At 39.4% G+C, this 25155-nt stretch overlaps 1 protein-coding gene across 2 annotated transcripts in view; it reads left to right on the top strand.

The window, feature by feature from the left end:
- The window catches only part of neurl1aa (neuralized E3 ubiquitin protein ligase 1Aa), a 47402-nt gene that overhangs the window by 20368 nt on the left and 1879 nt on the right, over positions 1-25155 (top strand). The window contains exons 4-6 of one of the 2 annotated variants that reach the window (XM_088341618.1): positions 11639-12361; positions 19974-20123; positions 21302-21535. In XM_088341618.1, the coding sequence (XP_088197744.1) occupies positions 11639-12361; positions 19974-20123; positions 21302-21535 (1107 nt within the window). Of the gene's footprint in view, positions 1-11638; positions 12362-19973; positions 20124-21301; positions 21544-25155 lie in introns of those variants that run through there. The other variant, XM_088341619.1, reaches the window with a different exon arrangement.

The raw sequence follows: 25155 nt of genomic DNA, 5'->3' as shown, positions 1-25155 counted from the left end.
GGGATGCGAATGTCTGGCACGCCATCTTCCCCCAGAGCAGTGGTCGGGATCCTTTTTGACCCATCGCGCCATTAAAGCAAAATATTTAGATTATTTTTTAGATAGAGATCCACACTATGTATTTTAAGACAAAATTCAACAAAACCGCCAAAACTTATTTTTTTACTTAACTGTGTGAGGTTTGATGATTTTATGAAATTTATGAAATAATAATAATGTCAGAGTCATTGTCCCATTGCAACAAATATACAACTTTAAACTTGCAATTACTTAAGATCATTTAGGCTCATTATGACTTTCATTTTTTTAAGTAATGGTTTCAAAACAAGGTGCAAGCAAAGTTTTTAGTAAAAATGTCACACAAAAACTGCAAACAAAAAGTTCACAAAATGAATGTCCCTTCAGTGCAGTGGCCTTGTGCGAGAGCGATTGGTGCGTGCTTTGTGTGCCGAGATCCGCAGTCCCCTACCGATCACCCAATGTAATTGCAAATCAAAGTTTGCTCTTTGGCTTTTCATCATGAAGTGTCTCAACAGTGAACATCAGTTGTTTATTGAGCTTCCATATAGAATTGTATTTAGAGACGTACAGAGAAAAATGGGTATGTTAGTGTAACACCTTCATTGGAAACTAGTTGAGACTATGCCCTTCATATACTGGACTGAACCACACAGAGGTAAGTATTGCTTCAGTTTCACATTTATAAAATATATGCATCGTTTGATCTGGAATCAGAAGGATGCAGAGAAATTTAGCACGTAGTGGATTTTTATCTCCAAACCATTTGTACTCATGACAAGAGCCATATCTGGCTCAAGAGCCGTAGGTTGCCGACCTCTTCCCCCACAGCAGAGGTATTGTGAGCACCTGCATACTATCTCCCCACACTCGTCCCTCATCATCTTTGGCCTTTATACTAAATTTACTGACAGCACACAGTAGGCAGTAGGATAACTGCCATTGCCACGTCAGGTTTATTGTTTGTTCCCGGTTTGGACATTTTGTTAGTTGCTTTGAGCTCACTTGTTGGTTTTTGTTTGTGACTTTGCTCCTGGCTCTTTTTTTTTTTTCAAATTATATACCATCTTTAATTGAACACACCTGACTCTGATCCACCCACAGAACGTTACACAAGGTGCCGTATTTCCAAGGTTGTATGATGCACCTAAAAACCCTAAATTGGCCAGAAATTTGAAAGTACGCCTTATTTAGGACAAATTCCAGGTGGATAAAATTGGAAATGCATACAGTATTCTTGTGTTTTAGTGCCTTTCACTAAATATTTCACTGAATTGATGCAATCATTGATCATTTGAAAAAATTAAGCTGAACAAATTGTAGGCAACAGGAATCAAGCCCGGGTTGCAGCAGTAATAAGCGCAGAACCTTAACCACCAGACCACCAGTGATGCAGACGATATATGAAAACTCATTAGCTGTTATCACAATATGACTCATGGTGTGCAAAATAGGTACTTTATTATCACTGAAAACAAAGTAACTGCTGTGGATTGGTCTGGCCAACTTGAATTGGAGATTTTAAAAATTTAAGGCTGAAGAGTTTCTGCATCGTTCATGCTCCCCCTTTGCCAATGTATACAACAAGTCCACAAATTTTAAGTTTCTCTGGTAAAGGAGGTCTTTGAGGTTCCATGTAGGAGCTTGACTCGTAAATTGCATTAAGACGAGAGGTGATGGTTGCAAGTTAAAACTGAAAAAGAATAATCTCCGCAGTATTTGAACTTCTCAATGGACATCCATCTGAATTGAATTGTTTTTATGGTCATTGATATGAACGTTGTCAAATAGTGTATGCAACAAGATTAGACATGGCACTTCAGGGTAAACATGTATTAAAGGCTTTAGAAATAAGATCAAATACTGTGATTAGTAGGATGAATAGGAAAAACTATTTACAAAATAGTGCTGAGAGACCGGCCTAAGTTATAACAATACAGACGCTCCCCTACTTACCACCATTCAACCTACGAAAAACGGTAGATACGAACATTTTTTTCGTGATGTCGAAAAATATCCGGATATTGCTGTAAGTTAGATTTTCTATTGTGTGCACCTTTTCCCGAGTACAGGACATTACTGTAGTGCTTATTTCCGCCGCTACCGGCATGTGGCGCTGTGAGAGGTTAACCAGCATTCACCCAGAAGAAAAAAAATCCGCTTCCTCTTCCTAGTTTGTGTGTAAACATTCTATACTGTCTATGTCTAAACTACCTAAGAACTTTGACCTTTTTACTGTTAATGTCTCGTGCATCTATTCAATATGGTTGTTGTGAATTGTAAAGACGAGGCGAGCCGTTTCTTTTTAAATGAAAGTGGAATAAGAAAGCTTGATGCGGTTGAAAAAAAATGTTGGATCGCTTTTTTTCGGCCACTCTTTAACACGGAGGATGACCTCTTGAGGCTTGTCTTCCAAAATTAAGTTACTCTTAACTTTGTTTATCTTTATAGAGCATATTATTTTATGAAATGTTTATTATACAAGCCTTAAACATACTTATATAAACTTTAAACATTCAAAATATAGCACTGAAGCAACTTAGGAACAAATTCAACTTACAAACGATCGTTTGGAACGTATCTCGTTCAAAGGAAGGGCAGCGCCTGTCGTGTAACTACCGGTATTTTTTTTTGCTCTTACGATGAACTATTCTTTAAAAAAATAATCCATTGCACTTTTGTTTAGCATTCCCACTCGGTCACTTGTAATGAGATTCTACCTGATTTAATTTATTATTTTTACTTTGCAGCAGGGAACAGAATGGCAATTAGTTCAAAATGTCTTCCTCACGACTCTTCAACTGAATAATGGACTTTTTTCTCGGCCAATCCTTTAATGAAACTGTTTACCGCATAACTATTCAAAAACTTATTTGTTTTAGCCTGCTCACCTAAGGTATTTGGGTAATTATTATCTTTGGCTATATTACCCTGCTTACCAGTTAGGCACTGCAATGCAAACTAAAAAAATATTAAATATTGCACTAGACTGTTACTTCAAACTCTGTGTGACGTAGTTTTATAAAAAAAAAGCACTTCAGGGAAATGTGTTTGTAAATGATGATATCAAGATTACAACAACACACTAGGGTTTGATGGATAAGGGTGCAACTGTCACTGACTTTGTTTACACTCGTCACTAAGGTGACAGAAGAGCTACCTTATCTTTGACAGCTTGCAAGCCAAAAACATTCTTTCTCAGCATATCGGTTTTAAAAAATGCCATCAAACAAAAGTTTTTGACAGTCTTTTTTCTTTTTCAAATGAAAGTTATAAAGATGCCATCAACGCTTTGACTGTATCCCAAACTGTTTGGGAGTTGCTATTAGATGCATACATGAATAAACTAGAATGGCTGTGCGCCATGCGAGCATCATCTGCATTGGGACTCAAAACCATTTTTGGGTCGAATTTTCATTTATTGCACGGTCATTCACCTCTCGAGATACCTACTGGATTGTGTGTAAAAGATTGTGATCATGGTCAAACTTGTTCAGGCCTGAGAGAGTAGAATGTCTTTCTAGAAAACCTGTTGAGTCAGCAAAACTAAAAAAAAATGCAGGGTCAGCTATTTTGGGCAGTTTACAAGTCTGGGGTAGCCTACCGTACTGCTTGTAAAGAGTTTTGATATTTAATTCATTCTGGCCTGGGTGAGTTTAATGTCTTCTTTTAAAATATTGCGAGCCAGCAAAACCAAAAGTGCTGAGTGACTTTTTTTCATTATTTTTTTCACATATAGATCAACCCTTCTAACTGTCTACAAATTGAATGTTGTTCTGGCCTGGAAAGAGGAAATATATTTCTGGAAATATGTCAGAAAAAAAGTGCTGAGTTCATTTTTGGGGGTGACCTTATTGCTTGTAAAGAATTGTGATCCTGGCTAAACTTGTTCTGGCCTGGGAGAGTAGAATGTCTTTCTGGGAAACCAGCTCAGTCAGCAAAACCAGAAATACTAAGTCGCTTTTTCTCTCTTTTCACAACTAGGGTAAACTTCCTGACTGCCTGTAAAATATGGTATTCATGTTCAATATTGTTCTGATCTAGGAGAGTGGAATGTATTTCTGGAAAAGTCAACAAAACCAAAAGTGCCAAGTCAGCCTTTCACATCTAGGGTAACTTACCTGACGACCTGTATAAAATGGTGTTGATATTCAATGTCGTTTTTTTTTACCTTTGACAGTGGAATGTCTTTCTGGGAAAATGCTGTTTCAAAGCCAAAAGTACTGGGTCAGCTTTTTTCTCATCAAGATAATCTACCTGACTGCCTGTGAAAGATAGTGGTCATATATAAACTCATTTTCTTTTTTTGGGTAGACATGATATGATGATAATAATACAGTGTAATCACTAGACCAATAGGAATGTAGCTGACGTAGGAAAAGGCGTTATATTTGATCTCATCACACGGTGCCAACGATGAATGTTAAACTCCAACACAGAGAATGAAGTGAAAACAAAAAGTTCACCTGAACAATATAAATAAACACAAAAAAGTAAGTCAAGAACATAAATAAAAACATTGTAAATGTTATTTTCCCCCGCGACCAAAGCGAGGGTGCTGAACATGTTTCAGTTTTGAATCTAAGTAAATCTATTAGTACGTTTGTTTGTTTGTTTGTCTGTCCACCCAAGAAAAGGGGTATTGAGTTTAGATATGACCACCATCTTTAACAAGCATTCACGTAGGTTACCTTTGATGTGAAAAATGCACCCCAAAAAGATGACTCAGCACTTTTGGTTTTGTTGACTAAGCATTTTTTCATCAAAATGAAGCAAAAGGTTGACTCAACAGCTGCTTTTCAACTTCCAGTCTCCAGTTTTCTTGTTTTCTCTTTGGACTCTTTGTTATTTTTTTCCAGACAATATATATATATATATATATATATATACATTAGTGTCAAGTCATGTTTATATGTATAGCCCTTAATCACAAATAGTCTCAAAAGGCTGCACAGATGAAAGACTATTGCAAACTATTATTACAGACTATTAACTTACATGAGGGCACATGATACACATATTATCATCCTAAAATATAGGTTATTCATATGCTATAGAGTAGAAGTGTGTTTTAAGCTTTGATTTAAACATTTCCACTGAGGTTACAGATCAAATCTCAGGAGGAAGAGCATTCCACAGTACCGGGGCCTGGATGGAGAACGCTCTCAAACCTGCGGATCTCTTCTTGGATCTTGGGATTACTAGTAGACCAGCGTTTTCAGAGCTAAGGCTCCGGACCGAAACATAGGGGGAAACTAGACCTGAAAGATATGAGGGAGCAAGTCCATGCATGATTTTATATCCTAGCAACAGAACCTTAAAATCACATCTTAAGTTAACAGGGAGACAATGCAGAATAGCTAAAATCGGGTTAACATGATCAAACTTAATGGTCTTAGTTAAAAGCCTCGCTGCAGCATTTTGTACCAGCTGAAGGCTCTTGATTTTGGACTTCGGGAGATCGGAGAGTAGTGCATTACAGTAATCGAGACGGGAAGTAACAAACTAGGAGTTGGGCTTTACAGTAAACTCTAATCTAACAATTTGTTGGGAAGTCAAATGCAATTCTGATCTCAAATTACTGATACTGTTCATAGGTTAATCCGTTATCATCTATATCCTAATCTTGATATATATCTTTTTGTATTAAATTGGTTAAGTTTTTTCCATTAACTTGTAAGAACTTACTGCTCTTCCATTCATTCAAATTCCTCCTCCATAGCTAAGAAAGCCGGCTTTGGGTATGAAACACCCTGGGTGAAAAAGGGCCCCACTCCATCCCTGAATATATGCATCTCAAACAGTGGTTGCTGTTTGCGTACTCCTCATGACTGCATACAAAAATAAAAAGGATGGTTTAATTTAAAAACCTTTTTGTCTGGGATCACAATGACTAAGTTCCTGGAATAACACAGTGAAAGCAACAAGGACCATGCTGAATTCAGATGATGACCAAACCGATGGAGTATTCGGATTGCTCTTTGTTTTAGCCATGTGCCAGAAGCCTGATGCTCAAGCGTGCGGTTCAAAGCCCAGTCGCCTTATGATAGAATTTGGACTTGGCCTTTGCCAAGTTGAAAGAACATGACAAATATGTAGGACACATTCCTCTTCTGTCAATTTTTATCCCCTTCTCTCACTCATATTGCATGCGAACTTAATTCCTGGCCTGGTTAATTGACAAAATGTCCCTTTTTACCGTATTTTCTGGATTATAAGGTGCACCCGATTATAAAGCTTACCCTCCACAAAATAGTCTTTTGCATATATTATTCCATACATAAGGCCATTGAAATTGAGACGACAGAAAGAGTTTCCATGTGTACAGCCACATAATACTGCATTAAGGCAATGCATTGATATGTGCCACTGACTATACATTGGGACTCAAACCCAAATATTGTCAAATATTGCCAATATTGTTCGCCAAGACATGACCACTCGACCACCAGGGGGACAGATGACACACGGAATGGCATTAGAGCTAAAGCCATTATCGCACTATTCTTTACGATGCAGCAACAATAATTTGCATAGTACATTCTAATAAGTAAAACACTCTCGGTTTAATATGTATGTGTAACCGCGGTGTATCTGTCCCACCAAAGATCCACATTCACGCTGGACTGGATGTTGAGGTTTTTGTTATAGTTGCTGCAAATGAAAGAGTCAAACACGTGATTAGCTTCTCTGCTGACTTTGATCTCTTTGATCTCCTTGGCAGCTCGTTGTAGACTGCCCAAAACATATCAAAGAGCTTTCTTTTCAATTTACATAAAATATATTTTAGAATATCAACCATCACAATACATGTTTACATCCATTTTAACAAGAGATCGTATAGTGGCTTTTTAACGTTTACAATTAATTCAACATATTTTTCTTTAGTCTGAATTTTAACCAACATCATCCTTTTTATATATATGAGAAAATAGAAATAATAACAATAAAGAGTATAAAAACTGGTACAATTTACCTGCAAATGAATGAGTCAAACACGTGATTAGCTTCTCTGCTGGCTTTGATCTCTTTGATCTCTATAAGGGGGATTAGCATTTTAGCACAACATGCAACGTCCGGCAAAACTAACATAAAAGGCGACAGAAACAAAACGAAAATAAATCCAAACAGCTTGACATCAATCACATTCCTGTGCATGTTGAGAGATTTGTCAGCTGTGGTTTTAATGTTTAAAATTAACTTTTTGCGGAGCACCAAAAGATCGTGTCTTGCCGTTGGCAGCTCATTGTAGACTGCCAAAAACCCCGCCTTCCGGTCACATGTCAAAAGCCAAACCAAACCCTACCCCATACCAGCAGGTGGCACTGTTGGACTCATCATTGCAGGACACTTATACAGAAACTATACAACATATTTCAGCAGGAATTTCAATAAAACAAAAGTTATTATTACATCTGTTACATATGCATACGTAAAAGAGCTTGTATAGTATTTTGTGGAAATATTTTCTGTTTACTTCGTTGTCTAACATTCGCTGGTGAAGAAGTGGGGGGACTTTTCAATCTATCAGAATGCACTGTGGAAATCAGTGTTGTGGAACAGTGAGTAAAAATAGTGTGATAATGGGATCAGGTCTAATGCCTTGTCAGATGTCATTTGTACCACTGGTGGTCTAGTGCTAAAGTGTCGGCACTCTCACCGCCACTTCTCTGGTTTGATTCCTGTAGCACACAATGTTTGGCAATTTAGGTCAGTGAGGTTTATTTATTTGATCAATCATTGCATACTCATTGCCCAAGTATGGTATTACCTTATAACCTTATTACCTATGATAAGTCCTCCGCCTTATTCGGCCTAATTGAGGTTTTAGATGCGCTTGTAGCCCGGAAAATATGGTAGTTTGTGTTGTCATCTAATGAACAACTGCTGAAAGCCTAAAACATCAATCTGGTGTATATTGCACATTGTCCTTCTTGAGTGAATTAATTCGAGCCATTTCTTTTAGTTTCTTTATAAACTGCACTGATCTTCATTGAAAACTCTTGTTTAATTCTCTCTTCTCCATCTCTGTCTTCACCCTTGACGATATCAGATAATACCCTCCTGAGACTTTGGATAAAGATAACCCAACTGTGCATGCGTGAGCGCGTGACGGAGTAAATCCCCTCTACCGACCAGCTCGAACACAGGCTCACACTCTTGGCATGTTTCCTATGCCCTAGCTAGGAGATCCACTAAGCCATTCTCGTGCTCCACCTTCCCATGTGCTTCATTAGATTACCATTCCTCAATAAAAATATTTACTGCTTGAGCCAAAGTCTGTTTTGGCCAACATTGAACAGCCAACTCTCTCCTCCATCTACATTCCTCTCCCTCAAACGTCAATCTTCTTGTATCCCATTCCTGCTTTGAACCTTTCCATAACTTAAACCGGACCTGCCCGGTGTGTTCTTTGGTCCTTATACTGCTCTCATAATGCTTCATAATGAGTTCTGTTCAGTTGCATTTAAACTAAAACTTTCAGTCACACACTCTGTGTTTATTCGTCATTTAGGTTGACATTGGCTCATTCAGATCAGGGAACTTCTGGAGTTAGTTGGCTGAGCTGAGAGAACAGGGGGGCAATATTTTTGCTACAACTACTTTTCAGTTTCTTCTGTGTAAATATAATATGTTTAATTGCTATGGTTCTACTTCACCATTGTGTCTCTCATGTTGCTGATTCTTAAGAAATATATTAAGTTTTTCTTTCGCTTTAAATTTGAAGCCTAAGATGTGGCAATATGACAAAAACTTCCTGTGTTCCTATGTTCCGGTCGGAAGCCTTCGTTCTGAGAGCGCCGGTCTTCTGGTGATCCCAAGAGCCAAGAAGTGTTCCGCTGGTTCAAGAGCATTCTCCATCCGGGCACCGGTTCTGTGCAATGCTCTCCCCCCTGAGATCCGATCTGCAACCTCAGTGGAAATGTTTAAATCTAAGCTTGAAACACACTTCTACTCTATAGCATATGAATAACCTATACTTTTCGTGGACAATATCTCTGTATTATTTTTGATTGCAACATCCTTTGCTGTCTGGTAATCCTGAAAGGGGGATGCCACATGTGCGGTCCCTTCTCAAGGTTTCTTCATTTTCCTCATGTTGAGGTTTTTGAGTTTTTCCCTGCCCTCATGTTGGTTCCAGATCAGGGGATGGTGTAATAAAGTCTGAAAAAATAATCTGTGTAATAACCTGTGAAGCCCTTTGAGATTCTTTGTGATTAAGGGCTATACAAATAAAAATGACTTGACTTGACTTGACTGTGGGACAATACGTTCCCTACGTTCTGTAGGGTGCCAATGCCGTTGTTTGAGGTGATGTCACTAAAAGTTTAAATAGTTTAAAGCAGTAAGTTAGCAAAGAGGTCTCGCATAGTACATAAAGACTCACAGCCTTCACCGCTTTGCTGGGTTATTATTGTTTACTCCTGCTCACTGCCAACATGGCAAACTTTGTTAACTCCTGTATATCATGGTCTCATCGCCTCGGCATTCTTGTCGCTGATGAATTTACAGGTGAGTACTCTTTCTGCGTCACTACGCGGTCTTGTTTTGGGTAATTTGAATTAGTTAGTGTTCGATAACCTTGTTGCAAGCATGACTCACAGAGCCCACTTTGATACCACCTTTTGATGCTAAATCTATTGCACCCTGGGCATCCTGGAAGTGGGATTACCAGTGTGTGAGGCCACTTCTCAAGGTTTCTTATTTTCCTCATGTTGAGGTTTTTCAGTTTTTCCTTGCCCGCGTGTTGGTTTAAGATCAGGGGATGGTGTCATTGTAACCTGTGCAGTCCTTTGAGACATTTTTCTGATTAAGGGCTATATATAGTTTTATAAGTGTTATTTCCTTACTACTTTCATGGGATCCACTATTCCGGTCACTCCAGAATGTAACATAGGATCTATTTTCAAACATAATTGCAACAGTTATTTTATGTGGTAAATGTATTGCTATCAGGCCATGGATGCTTGTGAAATTGCAATAGGAGCTTTGATGATTATGTATATTAATGCTGTTTCGGAGATTGTAAAAAGTGACACAATAACATGCAAATATGGCATCAATGAAGTATTTGACAGGGGTAGTATAGTATATATACCAGGGATGTCAAACTCAGTTTGGCTCCAGTGCCCAAATCGTTTTATCCATTCTTTCACTTATCAGGTGCCTTTTAGCTTTGTTTTTCAGTATTATGCTTTATCATTCAGCCTACATTAGAATTAGAATTAGAATTATCTTTATTGTCATTGATATCAACGTTGTAAAACATTGTATGCAATGATATTAGACATGGCACTCAAGGGTAAAGCATGTAATATAGAGAGTTTGAAGGGAAAACAGATAAAGGACTATCAAGATGAATAGGCCAAAAAATAATAAGTACAGCTTAGAAAAACTGACCTAAGTTATAATAATTATAATAATCATTCAATTAATATTAGCGCAATATTAGTGACAATAATGCAATGAAATTCACTGTGATAACATTTAGCAGCAGCAATTAAAAATGAAATATATATTTATATATGAGTTGTCTGTCCCTGTGTGCCCTGCGATTGGCTGGCAACCAGTTCAGGGTGTCCCATGCCCACTGCCCGGAGATGGCTGGGATGGGCTCCAGCCCCCCCCCGCGACCCTAATGAGGATAAGCGGTACGGCTAATGAGATGAGATGAGATATATATATATATATATATATATATATATATATATATATATATATATATATATATATATATATATATATATATATGTAGTTTAATTTTATTTTTCTCAGTGTATATATTTTTTTCACAGTTTCATTTGGCATAAACAAAAATAAATAAACCCCAAATTGTCTCAAGATGTGTTTTCACAGTTTTGTGCGTTCGTTTAGGGTTGTGATGGCCCTGGGGGGAAAAACTGTCTCTGAATCTTTGTCTTAGTTTTGAGGGAACTGTAGTGCCTACCAGAGAGCACTACGTCAAAGAGGTGGTGGCTGGGCTCTGAATTTTCTTTTATAATGTTAAGGGCTCTGCTCCGGTATCGCAATATCTTCTAGACTGGGCAGAGAGCAGCCGATGATCTTTTGGGCTGTGTTGATTACCGCTGTATAATTTTCCTGTCTGCTGCCATGCTCCCAGCGTACTATACAGTGATGCCGTATGCCAGAATTATTTCCAATTATTAGTAACCTACCCTACACATAATAATCAAGGATGACAAGGGATTTTTTTTTTAACACTTTTATTGAGAAACAATGAGGAAAACTATTTTCACGTTTGGTATTGGCTAGGCATTGGATGTGTAAACTGTTTTATTTTAGCGGTTGAGTGACTGCAGTTTCATACCTAACCCAACGTTTGTATTTGTGTTTTACTCAAGATCCAAAATATCATATTTCTTGATAAATGCACACGCAAGATTAAGAATTGCGCATGTAAATCGCAAATATATTTATAGATCTGCAAAATATAGGATTTACAGCGGATCTTTAGTTTTTAATGGTACTGGAGAAATTGAAAAATTGACTATGATAGTCCTTAAAAAGTGCTTGAATTGGGCCATGAAAAGGTGCACGAACCCTGAAAATATCACAAGGCTACAACTTGTCTTGATAGCATGTATGAATCTCGTTTCAGACAGTGAGATTGTTCCTCCCGACTGCCTGCGCCCGCGCTCTTTTACAACAGTGCGCTCCTCTTCTCTCCGGCGTGATGCAGATGACTCCCGTCTCTCCGTCAGCCTGTGTGACCTCAATCTTGGGCAGGAGGACCGTGGAAACTCCCAAAACACCTCGCACCATCACACGCTTCACTTGGCGTCAGCTGCCTCGACTTGTCCCATCCCGCAGAACTCCCTAAACTCACAGCAATCATCCTTTCTGCCGTCGATTTTAGAGAACGAGCTCCACTTCCACCAGTTGCGTGGTGCGCACATTAAGACGCTAGATGAACAGACTGTGGCAAGATCAGAGCACTCACGCGAGGAGCGCACACTCGTCTTTACCAACCGGCCTCTACAAAGCGGAGAATGCGTCTACATAAAAATCACTAAGTCCAGTCCCGCCCGCACGGGCTCATTGTCCTATGGTGTGACTTCTTGTGACCCAGCTATGCTGCGCCCCAGTGACCTGCCCTATAATCCAGAGGCTCTTGTAGACAGAAAGGAGTTTTGGGCAGTGTGTCGTGTGCCAACCCCTCTACAAAGCAGTGACATTCTCGGCTTCTCGGTCACCCACAGTGGGGAGGTCATCTTGAGTCACAATGGCACCAATTTTGGAATGCAAGTTTGTGTGGACAATTCACGCCCACTATGGATGTTCTTTGGTCTGCATGGTGCTGTCACTCAACTGCAAATTCTTGGTAAGCATCAAACTCGTGCATTCACGTTTATCACATGAGTAGATGGGAATTAAGGGTGGACCAACACTTGGGCTGTTACCATGCCAGAACCCTAAATGCCACCTTCCCCTGTCCCCTTTGACTCACACTCACATTTATGGTACCAAATCGTGCTTAAATCCAGTTCTTTCAGAAATTTACGTCATCACCTTGATTCATGCAAGAACAATAGAATAAAACTTTATTGTCATTCATATCAATGTAGTGACTGAGTGATTATATGCAACAAGATTAGACATGGCATTCAGGGGTAAACATGTACTAAATAATTTAAAGGCAAATATAAAAGACTGTCAGATTAAATAGGTAAGAATATTTACAACGTAGTGCTCGACACCGGGTGGAAACCTTTATTGGCCCGGAGAGGGATGATCACCAGCAGGCTGTACTTGCCCAAGACACACCACAGGAAATGGTGCCCCTACGGCATTTGTGGTCAAGGGATCTCAACAAACAACCAACCACCTGCTGGACTTAAACCCATCTGGAGGGACAAGAACTTAGCTGTGAAATCAAAGCTCAGAGTCATGCATGCTTGTTATGTCCATTTTCCTTTATGCTAGCGAGACATAAACTCTCACAACAAACATGTAAAGAAAAATCAAGGCCATGGGGATGTGATGCTACAGGAAACCTAGGTATCAGCTACAAAGCCCATTTGACAAATAAAACTGTGCCCAACACGATTGGAGGGCACATTGGATTCTATGAAAAACTAAGCACAGACAAAAACTGCAGTTGTATGATCATGTCACAAGATCATCAGGACCGGACAAGTTTATTCTTTAGACAGATAGATAGATAGATATACTTTATTCATTGCTGTAGGGAAATTCACACTTCCAGCAGTATCCTTTTGTTATTTATCAACAGATTAACAGAATGGCCTCGGGGTGCTGTGTTGTAGTTTAGCCACAGCGGAGTGGATGACGTCACGCGCTAGGCCAAAAGTTCAACGTCCCTGCAGCAGATGGAAATCTTTCTGCCCAGGGTTACACCACCTCTTGTTCAAGTAGATATCGAGTCTACCTCCTCTCCGCTTCCCGCAGGCTTTTGTGTCTCTGTCTGTCCTAACAGCGGTGAAGCCGGGTATCTCCACGTTAGCGTCCGGGATGCTAGACGTGAGCCATGTTTCCGTAAAACACAGCAAACTGCACTCCCTGTACGCTTTGATGTTTATTTGGTAGAGAGTTCACATTTACCATGATTACGGACGATACCGAAGGGCACAGTCCAAGGGGGCAGGAGAAAAGAAAGACAGAAAATAACTGGGCCGATAACGTTTTAGTAATGGACTGGCTCCACCTTTGCTCCGACCCAAAAACAGACCAGAAAACATCAACAGTGAAGAAAGCTGTCCAGAGTTGCTTCCTCTGTGGTGCTCTCACAACCAAGGCGGTTAAGGAATCTGTGAACATATGGGTATATTAAGTAAAGAGTTTCTTTGAAAACTGTGTGTGTGTGAATAGGTTAGACACCCCTAAACTTCCACAAACTGCCGGATTATTCATGAGATCACAAAATGACAGCTAATCACCTTTAGACTACAGGGTCAAAATACAAGTATTTCTGTGCTTTGTTAAATTCAGGAGGATAACAACACTTGGCACACCACCAAATCAGAAACAAAAGAACACAACAGGTCTCCTTACCAGCTTTCAACTTGGAATCCTTAAGTGTGCTCTTTGGACATTCTTGGCATTCCGTCATGTCACTTGTTTGATGCTGATGTATTGCCATGTGTTGACAGGACAGCGATCACAATTTCAATGACGTTGATCCGAGACCAGATCGAGGGAGCGATAATAAAGCATTACTTCCAATGACGTTTAGTGAAAGCATGTTGTATGTGAACAATGATTAAGTAGCGGTTGTATATGTAGCTACATTGAGTTTTTGCAACTGCGTCGTATTTGTTCCTAAGAAATCTAAAACATTCTGTGCAGAGAGCTCAATTTTATTTATGCTTGTTCAAGAAGAAATATTTTGCATTTTCACAGAACAAAACAATTCAATTAGGAGTGGGCAATACTGGGTACTTTAGTATTTATCCGATACAAGTACCTTATTTTCCGCACGATAGGGCGCACCGGGTTATAGGACGCACCCCCAAAAAATAGTTTTTGGTCCTGTATCTTCCATACATAAGGCGCACCGGATTATAAGGCGCTACAATGGGAACATCGACAAAACAGTCAGATAGCTCAGTCAAACATATTACCTCATTAACATTCCGAAAGCTTGCAAAGAAGCAATTACGTGTCGTAGACACGTGCGGATGCGGTGTCCGTACGATGTCACTCAAATGCATCAATCCAAATATCATTCGGAAGGTTAAAGTCTTGGGATTCAAGAAATGCCAACCATTCCTTAGTTTCTATTTTCTTTTTCGCTCGCAACTTTAATGTGCATATGACAATAAACACTTGGAATTGAGTTTAATTTAAAAAGAGACCCATCACAGAAACATCGATATCACTCTGAAACAAGATACTGGGAAAATATATTGCCGGAGTAGCTCACCGAAGTCCTTGTGTTCAATAATAATGTGCAACCATGGTCCTCTTATATCCGTGATTGTAGTAAATCCAGGAGAGTAAAATATTTACAAATACAGTACAGAATAGTAAAATACTGTTTACTCTATGCCGTAGTTCTACCCAACATGCTATTCACATTCATCTTTTTCGGCCAATTGCAGGCTTTGTTTTGTCCCTTTAGCCTATGCATGCCTGTAAATAATAAAAAGGATCTGCCCCCTTTACCTCCGAATAACTTTAGCCAATAGTGATCGATTCATCTGATGATTGACACATCTTTTTCGGCCAATTGCAGGGTTTGTTTTGCCCCTTTAGCCTATGCTAGCCTGTTAATGATAAAAAGGATCCACCCCCTTTACCTCTGAATAACTTTAGCCAATAGTGATTGATTCAAATGATGATTGACACATTGGTTAGCCAATGAAACGCCGGTATATAAATCCCAGCATACACCGCGGACTACTTCGCCTTCGGGGGAAAATCTAGTCGGCGGCTGCTTGCCTTAGTTGCAAGACTTTGCGACTTAATATTGATCCATACATAAGGCGCACTGTATTATAAGGCGCATGGTCAGCTTTTGAAAAAAATGAAGACTTTTAGTTGCGCCTTATAGTGCGGAAAATACGGTAAGTACAATCTGATTGTCACGGTTGCCTATGGTGCCCAATTGGCCCCGCCCGTTTGGCGCCAGCTGCGGCTCGTTGACTGATTGGCTTCCCTCCTATTTAAGCTCAGTGCTCTCACTCACCCTTTGTCAGTCCGTCAACAAACCTCTGCACCTGCAAGACGTGGGTTTTGACTCTGTCCGGTTTCTGCTTGTGTTTCCTGTCCGGTATTTTTCCTGTCTATTTTGTCCTGATTAATATCGATCTCAAGTTTCGTTCCCGGCTGTTTTGTTCTGTTTGATATTGATCTCAAGTGTCTGGTAGTGTTCCCGTTTAGTTTGTCCTGTTTAATTTCAATCTTTAGTGTCTGGTATCGTTTCCGTCTATCTCGTCCTGCTCGTTATCGGACTCCAGTCTCCAGTGCCTGATATCAAACCTGTCTGCCCCGTCCTGTCCGGTATCGACCCCATCTATCTGATATCTGGTCGTGCAATTGGTATCGATTTTGTCGGCCTCTGGCTTCCTGTCATTCCAGACTGTTGTCTTACGTCTTCCGCCCAACGATCGCCGAATCATTGGCGTTTGGGTTAACTGCCCCATTTCACGTAAAATAAGGCTTGTGTGAGAAACTTCACGCATCTGGGTCCTCCTCCTGCTCTCGCTCATGACACTGATACCGATACCCTTTGCTTGGAAATGATATGATAATTGAATAATAGAACCGTTTCCCAGTTGAGTTTGTGTATGATTACTCTAAACACAGCACAGCAATTTCAAACACTATAATGCTCCTTTTTTAAACTAGGATGAAAAACAAGTATATTTTTATTACACCTTGTTTCAAAATAAAAGCCAAGAGAGTTTAACCCCCAAAAAAGCAGCAATGTAACAAAAATACAACTACTTTAAAACAATGTCAACAAGACAACGAAAATATTTTCCGCTGCGCAATATTTTGATAATAAAGTCAGTAAGAAGCCCTTTTGGTTCTGTTGTTGAGCGACAACAGCTTTTCAGGGTTTTGTATGGGGAACAGCAATACATTTACATTCTGGTTGCAGCTTGTTGCTTGTTGCTCGATGCAGGGTAAGCTTCTTTTATGTGTTTATGTAAATATGTGGTGTTGGCTCAGTAGCAGACCACTTTAGCATTTAATTTTCACCCCGCTTTGTCCTTTTCTGTTGTTGGAAAAAAGTACACACTGTTGGCTTCTGTCATTTTTTAGCTTTTTGGTAGGAGTGGGCACACTGATCTAGCTCACTGTCGTCTCTTCTGCCTGGCAGACTGGACGCAGCAGGCCAGCTAGTGGCCAGGTAGGGAGAGGGGCTAGTCAAGCAGTCATAAAAATGTGACTGCCTGTCACCCTCTTAGGTATTGACTTTTTGAGTTGCAGAGGGCAGTGTGTGAGAAAGAAAAAGAGAGAGGGGCTGCGCTATCCATGCAGAGAAGCGGATCTCAGGGCAAAGGTTTCAAGCTAATCCAATTACCGTAAATTCCGGACTATAAGCCGCTACTTTTTTCCCTAACTTTCAACCCTGCGGCTTATTCAGTGATGCGGCCAGTTTATGTAATTTTTCTAACGGCCGCTAGCGGCCCTCGAGTGTTGCTACCATTAACTGCCCTGTCAAAGCTATATTATTATTATTAAAGCTTTGAAAACTCTCTCGGTGTACCGTCTTTCTTTGTAAATATGTGTAACCCATGTATAATATGTATTTGCAACTGTATATTTTTGTAATGTATTTATTTGTATTTATTTTAGACACTTATTCTGATATGTTTTGCACGGATGAACGAAAAATGAGGGGCGGAACAAACGCGGGGTGCCGAGTTTAAGTGGGGACCGCTAAAGGTGAGGGACAGACAAGAAAAAAAGAGGGGGTAAAAAGTTGGTTAAAGAAAAAGGAATTGCGTGAGTAAATGTGTTCATCTGATATATTTTTCCCACCCTTACCTTTGGAAATATACACTTTTTTCCTTGGATTACCTTCAACGGGACCTGGACTCTGCAGGTCTGCATCAAACCTTAAGTACCGACATCATTTTCTGTTCATTTTACCGGCTGTGATTTTTGGACTGTGGACTTTAATGAAGGAATTTTAGTTTCAATCGCGGGACTTGAAGTCAGGTTTGGGTTAATTTTGTGTTTGTGTTACATGTTTAAATGTGGGCGCATGCGGCTTATATACGGGTGCGGCTTGTGTATGTACAAAATCGGTTTTCCTCTTAAAATGTGGTGGGTGCGGCTTATAATCAGGTGCGCTTTATTATCCGGAATTTACGGTACATGCTTATCACTAAGAATATCGATATTTGGATTTCCCCGCCTACACCAAATTTCTATATTCCTTCCTTAGCAGAGGGTAACATAAACACCTTACATGTGTTTAAAAAACGTTGTCATATTTGTTTTTACTTTCTCAAGTTGTGTCTTGAAATGGTGATGTAATGAGGAACCTTGAAAGGTCTGATGCTTATCGGGTTATTTCTCTGAAACGTGAACCCTATTACTTGTCAGTATTATGGTGAAGAGTAAGACTATCCTTCTTCGGGCCCTCCATCAGTAGGTATACTCTGTCAACACGAAATCTAATTGTACAGCATAGCTGCTTCTTTTTGATTTATTCCAGAACCTTTAAATAAACTGTAAAACAGAGATCTGAAACTAGCAGTCAGTGGGCCAATAGTCGTCCATGGGATAATAAGTTTTAGGCCCCCATCTTAATTTGAAAGTTGAATGTTAGTGCAGTCCTGTGTAGTGTGTTTTAAAAGCAAGATTTTAAAACTAGTGTACTTGGCTGGCTGATCCCGTTAATACTGAGCAGAGTGAAAAGAGAAAGACAGAGAGAGAAAGAACGTTTGAGTTTGTTTTATATCTGCGCTGGGATACTTCCTGGTTTTCTCAAGGACCCCCTCAGGGGGGGTGCGAGAGCACAGCGCAAAAACACATATTAGTGAAGTAGTGGATGTCTGTATTCCCACAGAGACAAGCAGTGGGTCTGTGGTCCAGGAAACTCACACAGCAAAGGCAACAGTTCAAAGGTTCGGTAGGCAGTAATTGTGATCCGGAAGGGCAGTCAAGGATTCGGTACACTCGGACCAACAAAGGTGTGACAAGAAAGCTTAGGATGTGACAAGATCAAGGTTGCAGAGTGTTTGAATAGGTTAGAGGGAGAGGTGTGATCGGAGGGTAATCATGACAAGTGACACCAAGTGTGGGGTGGGTATTAGAACTATGAAGTAAGTGAACAAATACAATAAAATCACAAAAAATGTAACATGAATTGAATTGAGGGATAAGAAACTGAAAGGGACATGGCAGGCGAGGAGACTGTAACTGTTTTTGAACTGAAACTGAAACAATCATGGGTGTACCTTACATGAAACTTTGGGGTTCTGCCTTAAAGCCAAGTGATTCAAACATGCTTTATCAGCTTGATCTAAGTTATAATACACAACATTGCTGCATTTGCTAATGTCTTGTCAGAATACGAGTCAGCTCCGGCGGGCACTCGGTGAAGATTTCAGAACCCTGCTGCAGATGCTTGTGTTTTGCTCTCGAACCAGGGTCTTGTGTCAAGTCAAGTCGTGTTCATTTGGTTACCCCTTATCACAAAAAGTCTCAAAAAGCTGCACAGACCACCATTGTAGCATTCCCTGATTTGAAACTTATGCGAGGGCAAGGGAAAACCCAAAAATCTCAGGATGAAGACAATGAAATAATCAGGCTGGAATGGATGTTGCAAGAGCATCGACAGACAAGACATTAACATGAATATAAGTAATAACAGAGTATCCAAGTTTACAGCTTCCTGCCCCAAAGAGCAGTAAGTTATAGATGATGGTGTACATCAGGTTCAAGTGACAGTACCGTGTCTCAAAAGGCACGCTCATCCTTCTTCCATGTCAAGAAAAAAAAGAGTATAAGGTCAAGATCACCTTTAAGCTATAGAATATAAGTGCCTTACGCATCAATTTAAACAATTCTATTAGTTTGCATATTGTATCTCTGAGAGTAGACCAGTCCACAACACCTGGGTCCGAATGGAGAACGCTCTCAAACCTGCAAATTTCTTCATGGCTCTTGGAATCTTAGTCGACTAGCATTTTCTGAGCAAGGGCTCTAAAGATGAACATAAATCAAGAAACGTATGACTTGCACCGTCAAAAAACAGAACCTCGAAATGGTAAATGGTCTGCATTTATATAGCGCTTTTCAAGTCAATGAAGACCTCCCAAAGCGCTTTACAATTTGCTTCACACTTACCCATTCACAAACACACACACACACCCATCATAGATTTTGGCCAAAGCAACATATCAGCTCATAGGGTGACATGGAAGGTAGATGGGATGACATATTTGCTTCAGGAATAGGAACTGGAAACTTTGTGACGCTAAAATGATCTTTTCTTCTACACTCTATAGGTTCGACCCGTTTAGCATATCCGCGGGCCGAGTCCAACCCCAGTTCGCCGTCTTCATCATCGAGTACTCCAAGTGCCCTAGGAAGCGGAAGCTCAGATCCAATCCTCAATCGAGGCATGTGTTCAGCCACTTTCTGTGGCTCATCTGGAGGTGGGTAGTCATCTCTGACCAAAATTGTAATATATGTATGCAATGGGATTCAAACCCGGGTCTTGGAAGAGAGGGCGCTGGACCTTAATCCACCAGAACTCCAGTGGTAAAAATGACATATGAAAAAGCATTAGATCTGATATTATTATGACAATTTTTTTACTAATGGTCGCTGTGCATTCTGATTGAACAGTTTCTCCCCTTCCTTACCATGTGCGTCACTGTTATACTTTTCAGAATGCACTCTGCAAATTTGTGTTTCTGGCACTGTGAGTAAAAATAGTGTAATAATCAGGGTTGGGTAGGGTTACTTTAACTGGATTACTTTCAATTACTTTTGGATTATTCCAATACCAAATATGCTAATAAAAGACAAAATAAACTAAATATGAATAAAATGATGACTCACAACACGTGGTAAGCTTTCTCTCCTGGCTTTGATCTCTTTCATCTCTGGCAAAACTAACATAAAATGTGACAGAAACAAAATGAAAATAAATCCAAACAGCTTGCCAACATCATTTTTGCCGTTTCATGTATTCCGTTACTCCCCAAGCCTGCACAAAATGTAGTCATTTTATTCATATTTAGTTTCATTTGTCTTTTATTAGCATATTTGGTATTGGAGTAATCCAAAAGTAATTGAAAGTAATCCAGTTAAAGTAACCCTACCCAACCCTGGTGATAATGAGATAAGGTCTTTTGCTTTTGCAACATGTCATTTCTACCATTTGTGGTACATTGTTGATGCCCTCACTGCCGCAATCCGGTTTCGATTGCTGTAGCAAACAAAGTAATAAATTACAGTTACTAGTTACTGAATTTCAAAAGCAATCCTCCAGATTACTGATATAAGAAAGTAATTAATTACTCTGAAAGTAACTTTTTAGTTACAAATTACTGTACATACTCGCGTTGAAGCTGCTCCCTTAAAAAAACAAGTAGAACAAGTGTATACACTAACCTGTGGAGGCAGTGAACCCTTTGTATTTCTTGGATTGTGCAATTTTGAGAGTCTGAAACCAGCTTTTTCCTGAGACACTCCAAATCCATTTTGTCTCTGGTCTTCAAAACACTCAAAGATCTCAGGTCTTTTCTTACTTTGTATGGCAAACATGTACTGGCCGACAGGTATGTTCGTGTTAATCATAACCCAGATTTTTTTTGTTTATCTCCAGGAACTACCCCAAATTCTCCTGTCAGCATGCCAAAGTCCCCCACATTCCCGACGGAGCGGGGTCCTCGCTCGGACGATTGCTTGATCTGCTACGAGAGCACGGTAGACACGGTCATCTACGCTTGCGGACACATGTGTCTTTGCTTTAACTGCGGCCTCAAACTCAAAGAGATGTCCAATGCCTGCTGCCCAATCTGCAGAAGGCACATTAAGGATATCATCAAAACCTACCGGAGTACGTAAGAGAACATGCAGTGAGGCAGGATTTTAAAGGGACAGTGTAGTGTTTTTAGTGCCTCCTAGTGGTTAGAAATGTTAAAAACTATGAACTATTATAAAAATATATGTTTTTAAGTACTCGTAGGTTGAGAATTTTGGATTTTTTTTTACAAAACATGAGCCTTGCTTAGAGGGAGATGACATATGGTTGCTACATGACTAGACACCTGTCTTTTTTGTCCTTTTTTATATTTTATTAATTTTTCCACTTTTACTTTCCCTTTGTCCTGTTTCGCTTTCTTTCTCTTTTCTTTTTAGTTTGTATTGTTTTGTTTCCATTTGTTCCTTTCTTTCTTTTTTTACCATTTTTTGTTTTTTTTCTTGTCTTTTTTACTTTTTCTATTCCATTTTTCTTTCTGCCCTTTTTTCTTTCTGTTTTTTGTATTCTACTCTTTTCTCATACATTTTTCCTTTTCTTTGTTTTTCCTTTTTTTCTTCTTCTATCGTCCCCGCTTTTTTCCCCTTTACCAGTACCTTTACCTTTGTTTTTTCTCGTACTATTTTCTTTTGTTTCCCCTTCTTTTTCCCTTTATTCTTGTTTGTCTTTATTTGTATTCTTCACTTTTTTCATTAGTTTTTCCTTTTTTTTGTTTTTCCTTTTTTTCTTCTTCTATCGTACCCGCTTTTTTCCCCTTTTTCTGTACCCTTACCTTAGTATTTTCTCATACTTTTTCTTTTGTTTCCCTTCTTTTCCTCTTTTTTTCCCTGTTTTTTTTTTTCTTCTCTTTTCTCCCTTTTCTTCTTTCTCCACCCTTTTTTTCTTGTTTTCACTATTCTCTTTCTACCTTTTTCCTTGTTTTCCCGTTTTTCTTTCTTTGCAAAAACCTGGACAGAAAAAAAGGCTCCAGTTTTTATTCTATTATTTTACAATTAATTTTTTTTCCCACAATGCAGCAACATCTAATGGTCAAATAATACACACTGTCCCATTTATGAAAAATCTTGATACTTTGAAAGTAGAGTATATATATTTTGATTGTCATAATCTTAACTAATTCAGGTATAGTGCTGATCTCATACACAGGCAGCACTGGAAGAGTTTCCCTCCCTCTCTGCACTCAGGACACTTAAATCTTGAGCATTTCCTATGTTTATTTGGGGATTTTGCTCTCTATACTGAATGTTTCCAGAAATTCTTTCAGGATGCGACGCAAATAAAACAAGCACTCTCTCATTAGTCGCCAATAAAACTGGTCTCGCTGAGCTCAAATTGAAAACATCGAGTTTAGAGACGGTGCAGATCTAACTGTACTTGTTTCCTACCGTGTCTTTATGTCAGTAGTAGGTACTTTATATTGTGCTAGCTAGCTTCTTGCTTGTAAGGTGCATAGAGGGCACTTGGGGGTTTAAACAACAACAATCGTTTTATTCCTAAAATAAACAACAACAAAAAAACAATACTATAGAGTGAATTCTCAGGGCTAGTATTTTTTTTGAAAGATGATAGAAATTATTTTCCCTATTTAGTCATAACCATGCCTGATGCACTGTGAGTAATAGACATTTAGAACTATAGTGGTTAAAAATTGGAATCATATGGAAATTTTCACATCTTTGCCCCCCAAAAAACAGCTATCAAATGTGATCTCGTTTGTCAAAATCAACACTGATAGAAAAAAATGTCAGCTGTAGCCCTAGCCCATCCCAAAATTCGAATCTGGCCTAAAATGTCTGGTTTCCTCCTAATTCCAAAACCAAGCATGGCGGCAGGTCTAAATTGTCCCTGGGTGGGCATGGCAAGGTTTGCACGGGTGCTCAAAATCCTTGAAAATGCTTAAATTATAATATGCTGTTTGGAAAAAAAGGCTTGAATTTTGGTTTGAAGTACTAGTAAATGCTTGAAATTGTTGTCATGTTTCCCGGTAGACTCGATTGGCCACACATTACATGAAGGAAAAATATCAAGTCATGTTTCTTTGTATAGCCCTTAATCACAGGTCTCAAAGTGCTACACAGACCACAGATTATTGCAAACCACTGACAATTATTACACTATCCCCTGATCTAAAACCTACACGAGGGCAGGGAAAAACTCAAAAACCTCAACATGAGGAAAATGAAGAAACCTTGAGGGGGACCGCACATGAGGTAAATGTTGCAATAACAAATAATACACAGATATTGTCAACATCAAATCTATGTTATTCATATGCTATAGAATAGAAGTGTGTTTTGTGGGGCGGCAGTAGCTCAGGAGGTAGAGCGATCGTTTTAGGATTAAGGGATCCCAGTTCGAATCCCGGCTTGTCCGTGTTACTTGTCGAAGTGTCCTTGGGTAAGACATTGAACCCCCAATTACCCCCAATAAGCAGGTTAGCGCCTTACATGGCTGCACAGATCATGGCCGCTATTGGGAAATGTGAAGCACAATGTAAAGCGCTTTGGGAAGTCATTGACTTGAAAAGCGCTATATAAATGCAGATCATTTCATTTCATTTCATTTTAAGCCAAGTCTTTGATTTATTTTTTTAAACTCTCCCAGAATAAGAGAGCAGTGGCGTTCTGAGTGTTTTGTTTACATTTAGCCTCCACGCAATTGCGTTAGGTACAAAGTATAAGCATTGAGTATGAAGTGTAGACGTGAATTGTAGCAGGCCCTCAAGTGACCTCATAAAAAGTACATTTAACACGGACGCAGGGAAAGGCGAAGAGATAAGGGGTAAGGAGACAAACAAAAGTCTCCCGTATCACTTCACTGAGTCCAATGGTTAGGACATAAATCTGATCCTGAAAACAATTGATTTGATTGAAATTGCATCCATCTAGATCTTGATAGTAGTACAACCACTAGAGGAAAACCACTAGTTGTATCGGACGTCACGAGAACAGAAACCTAAAAATAATGTTGATAAGGGACACGAACAAAAATGTTAAAAGCGGACAGCACAAAGCCAAAAAAAATAAGTCACAGAACAACCCAATCACGCTGATAAGAGGCTTGAGTTTTTCTTCAGCAAAATAATACCATCCTGGGAGGGCCGCGGGAGGATTTCTTCTTCTGAGGGAGGACGTGATAGAAACTAATTGAGAAGCACTGCCTAAGTCAGAGGGTTCTCTTACTTATTCCTCCTCCTTCTGTCATTGTTTGCATGCTATCCCCAGTACAATATAAAAACCAATAAATGTTTGGTTGGTTTTAGACCAGATCACATTTGATAGTGATTGTACGCAGAGTGTGAGAATTTCCGAAAGGTTCGGAAAAAAAAAATTCACACCACTGTACTTAAAAATAACCGTAGGAACGTGAATCGTTGCCATGGTATCACAAGGCAGTCCAGCTGCCTTAACTAGACTCAGTCACAAGTAAATGTGTCTACAGGAAAGAAAATTACCAAAAATACTGTTCACATTTTTCACTTAAGGGAGAATTTTTATAAATAGCACGTAAAGTCAATTATTTTTCTTAATCTGCTGTGTTCCCATATTCTATTGCAATGTATTTTAATGATTGTGGCAGGTTTTCACCAGCAACAAAGAGCCTTTAGATAAATGAAGGCCGGTTCAAATGCTTACTTTAAATATTTCAAGGAAATCTCAATTGTGACACTTCCTCGTCCACTCATTTCAATAGCGCTA

The sequence above is a fragment of the Urocampus carinirostris genome, chromosome 8 (genome assembly GCF_059441175.1).
Source record: "Urocampus carinirostris isolate Australia breed hairy pipefish chromosome 8, RoL_Ucar_1.0, whole genome shotgun sequence".
NCBI lineage: Eukaryota > Metazoa > Chordata > Actinopteri > Syngnathiformes > Syngnathidae > Urocampus > Urocampus carinirostris.
The sequence above is the reverse complement of the archived record's forward strand: the minus strand, read 5'-3'. Positions and strand labels throughout refer to the sequence as shown.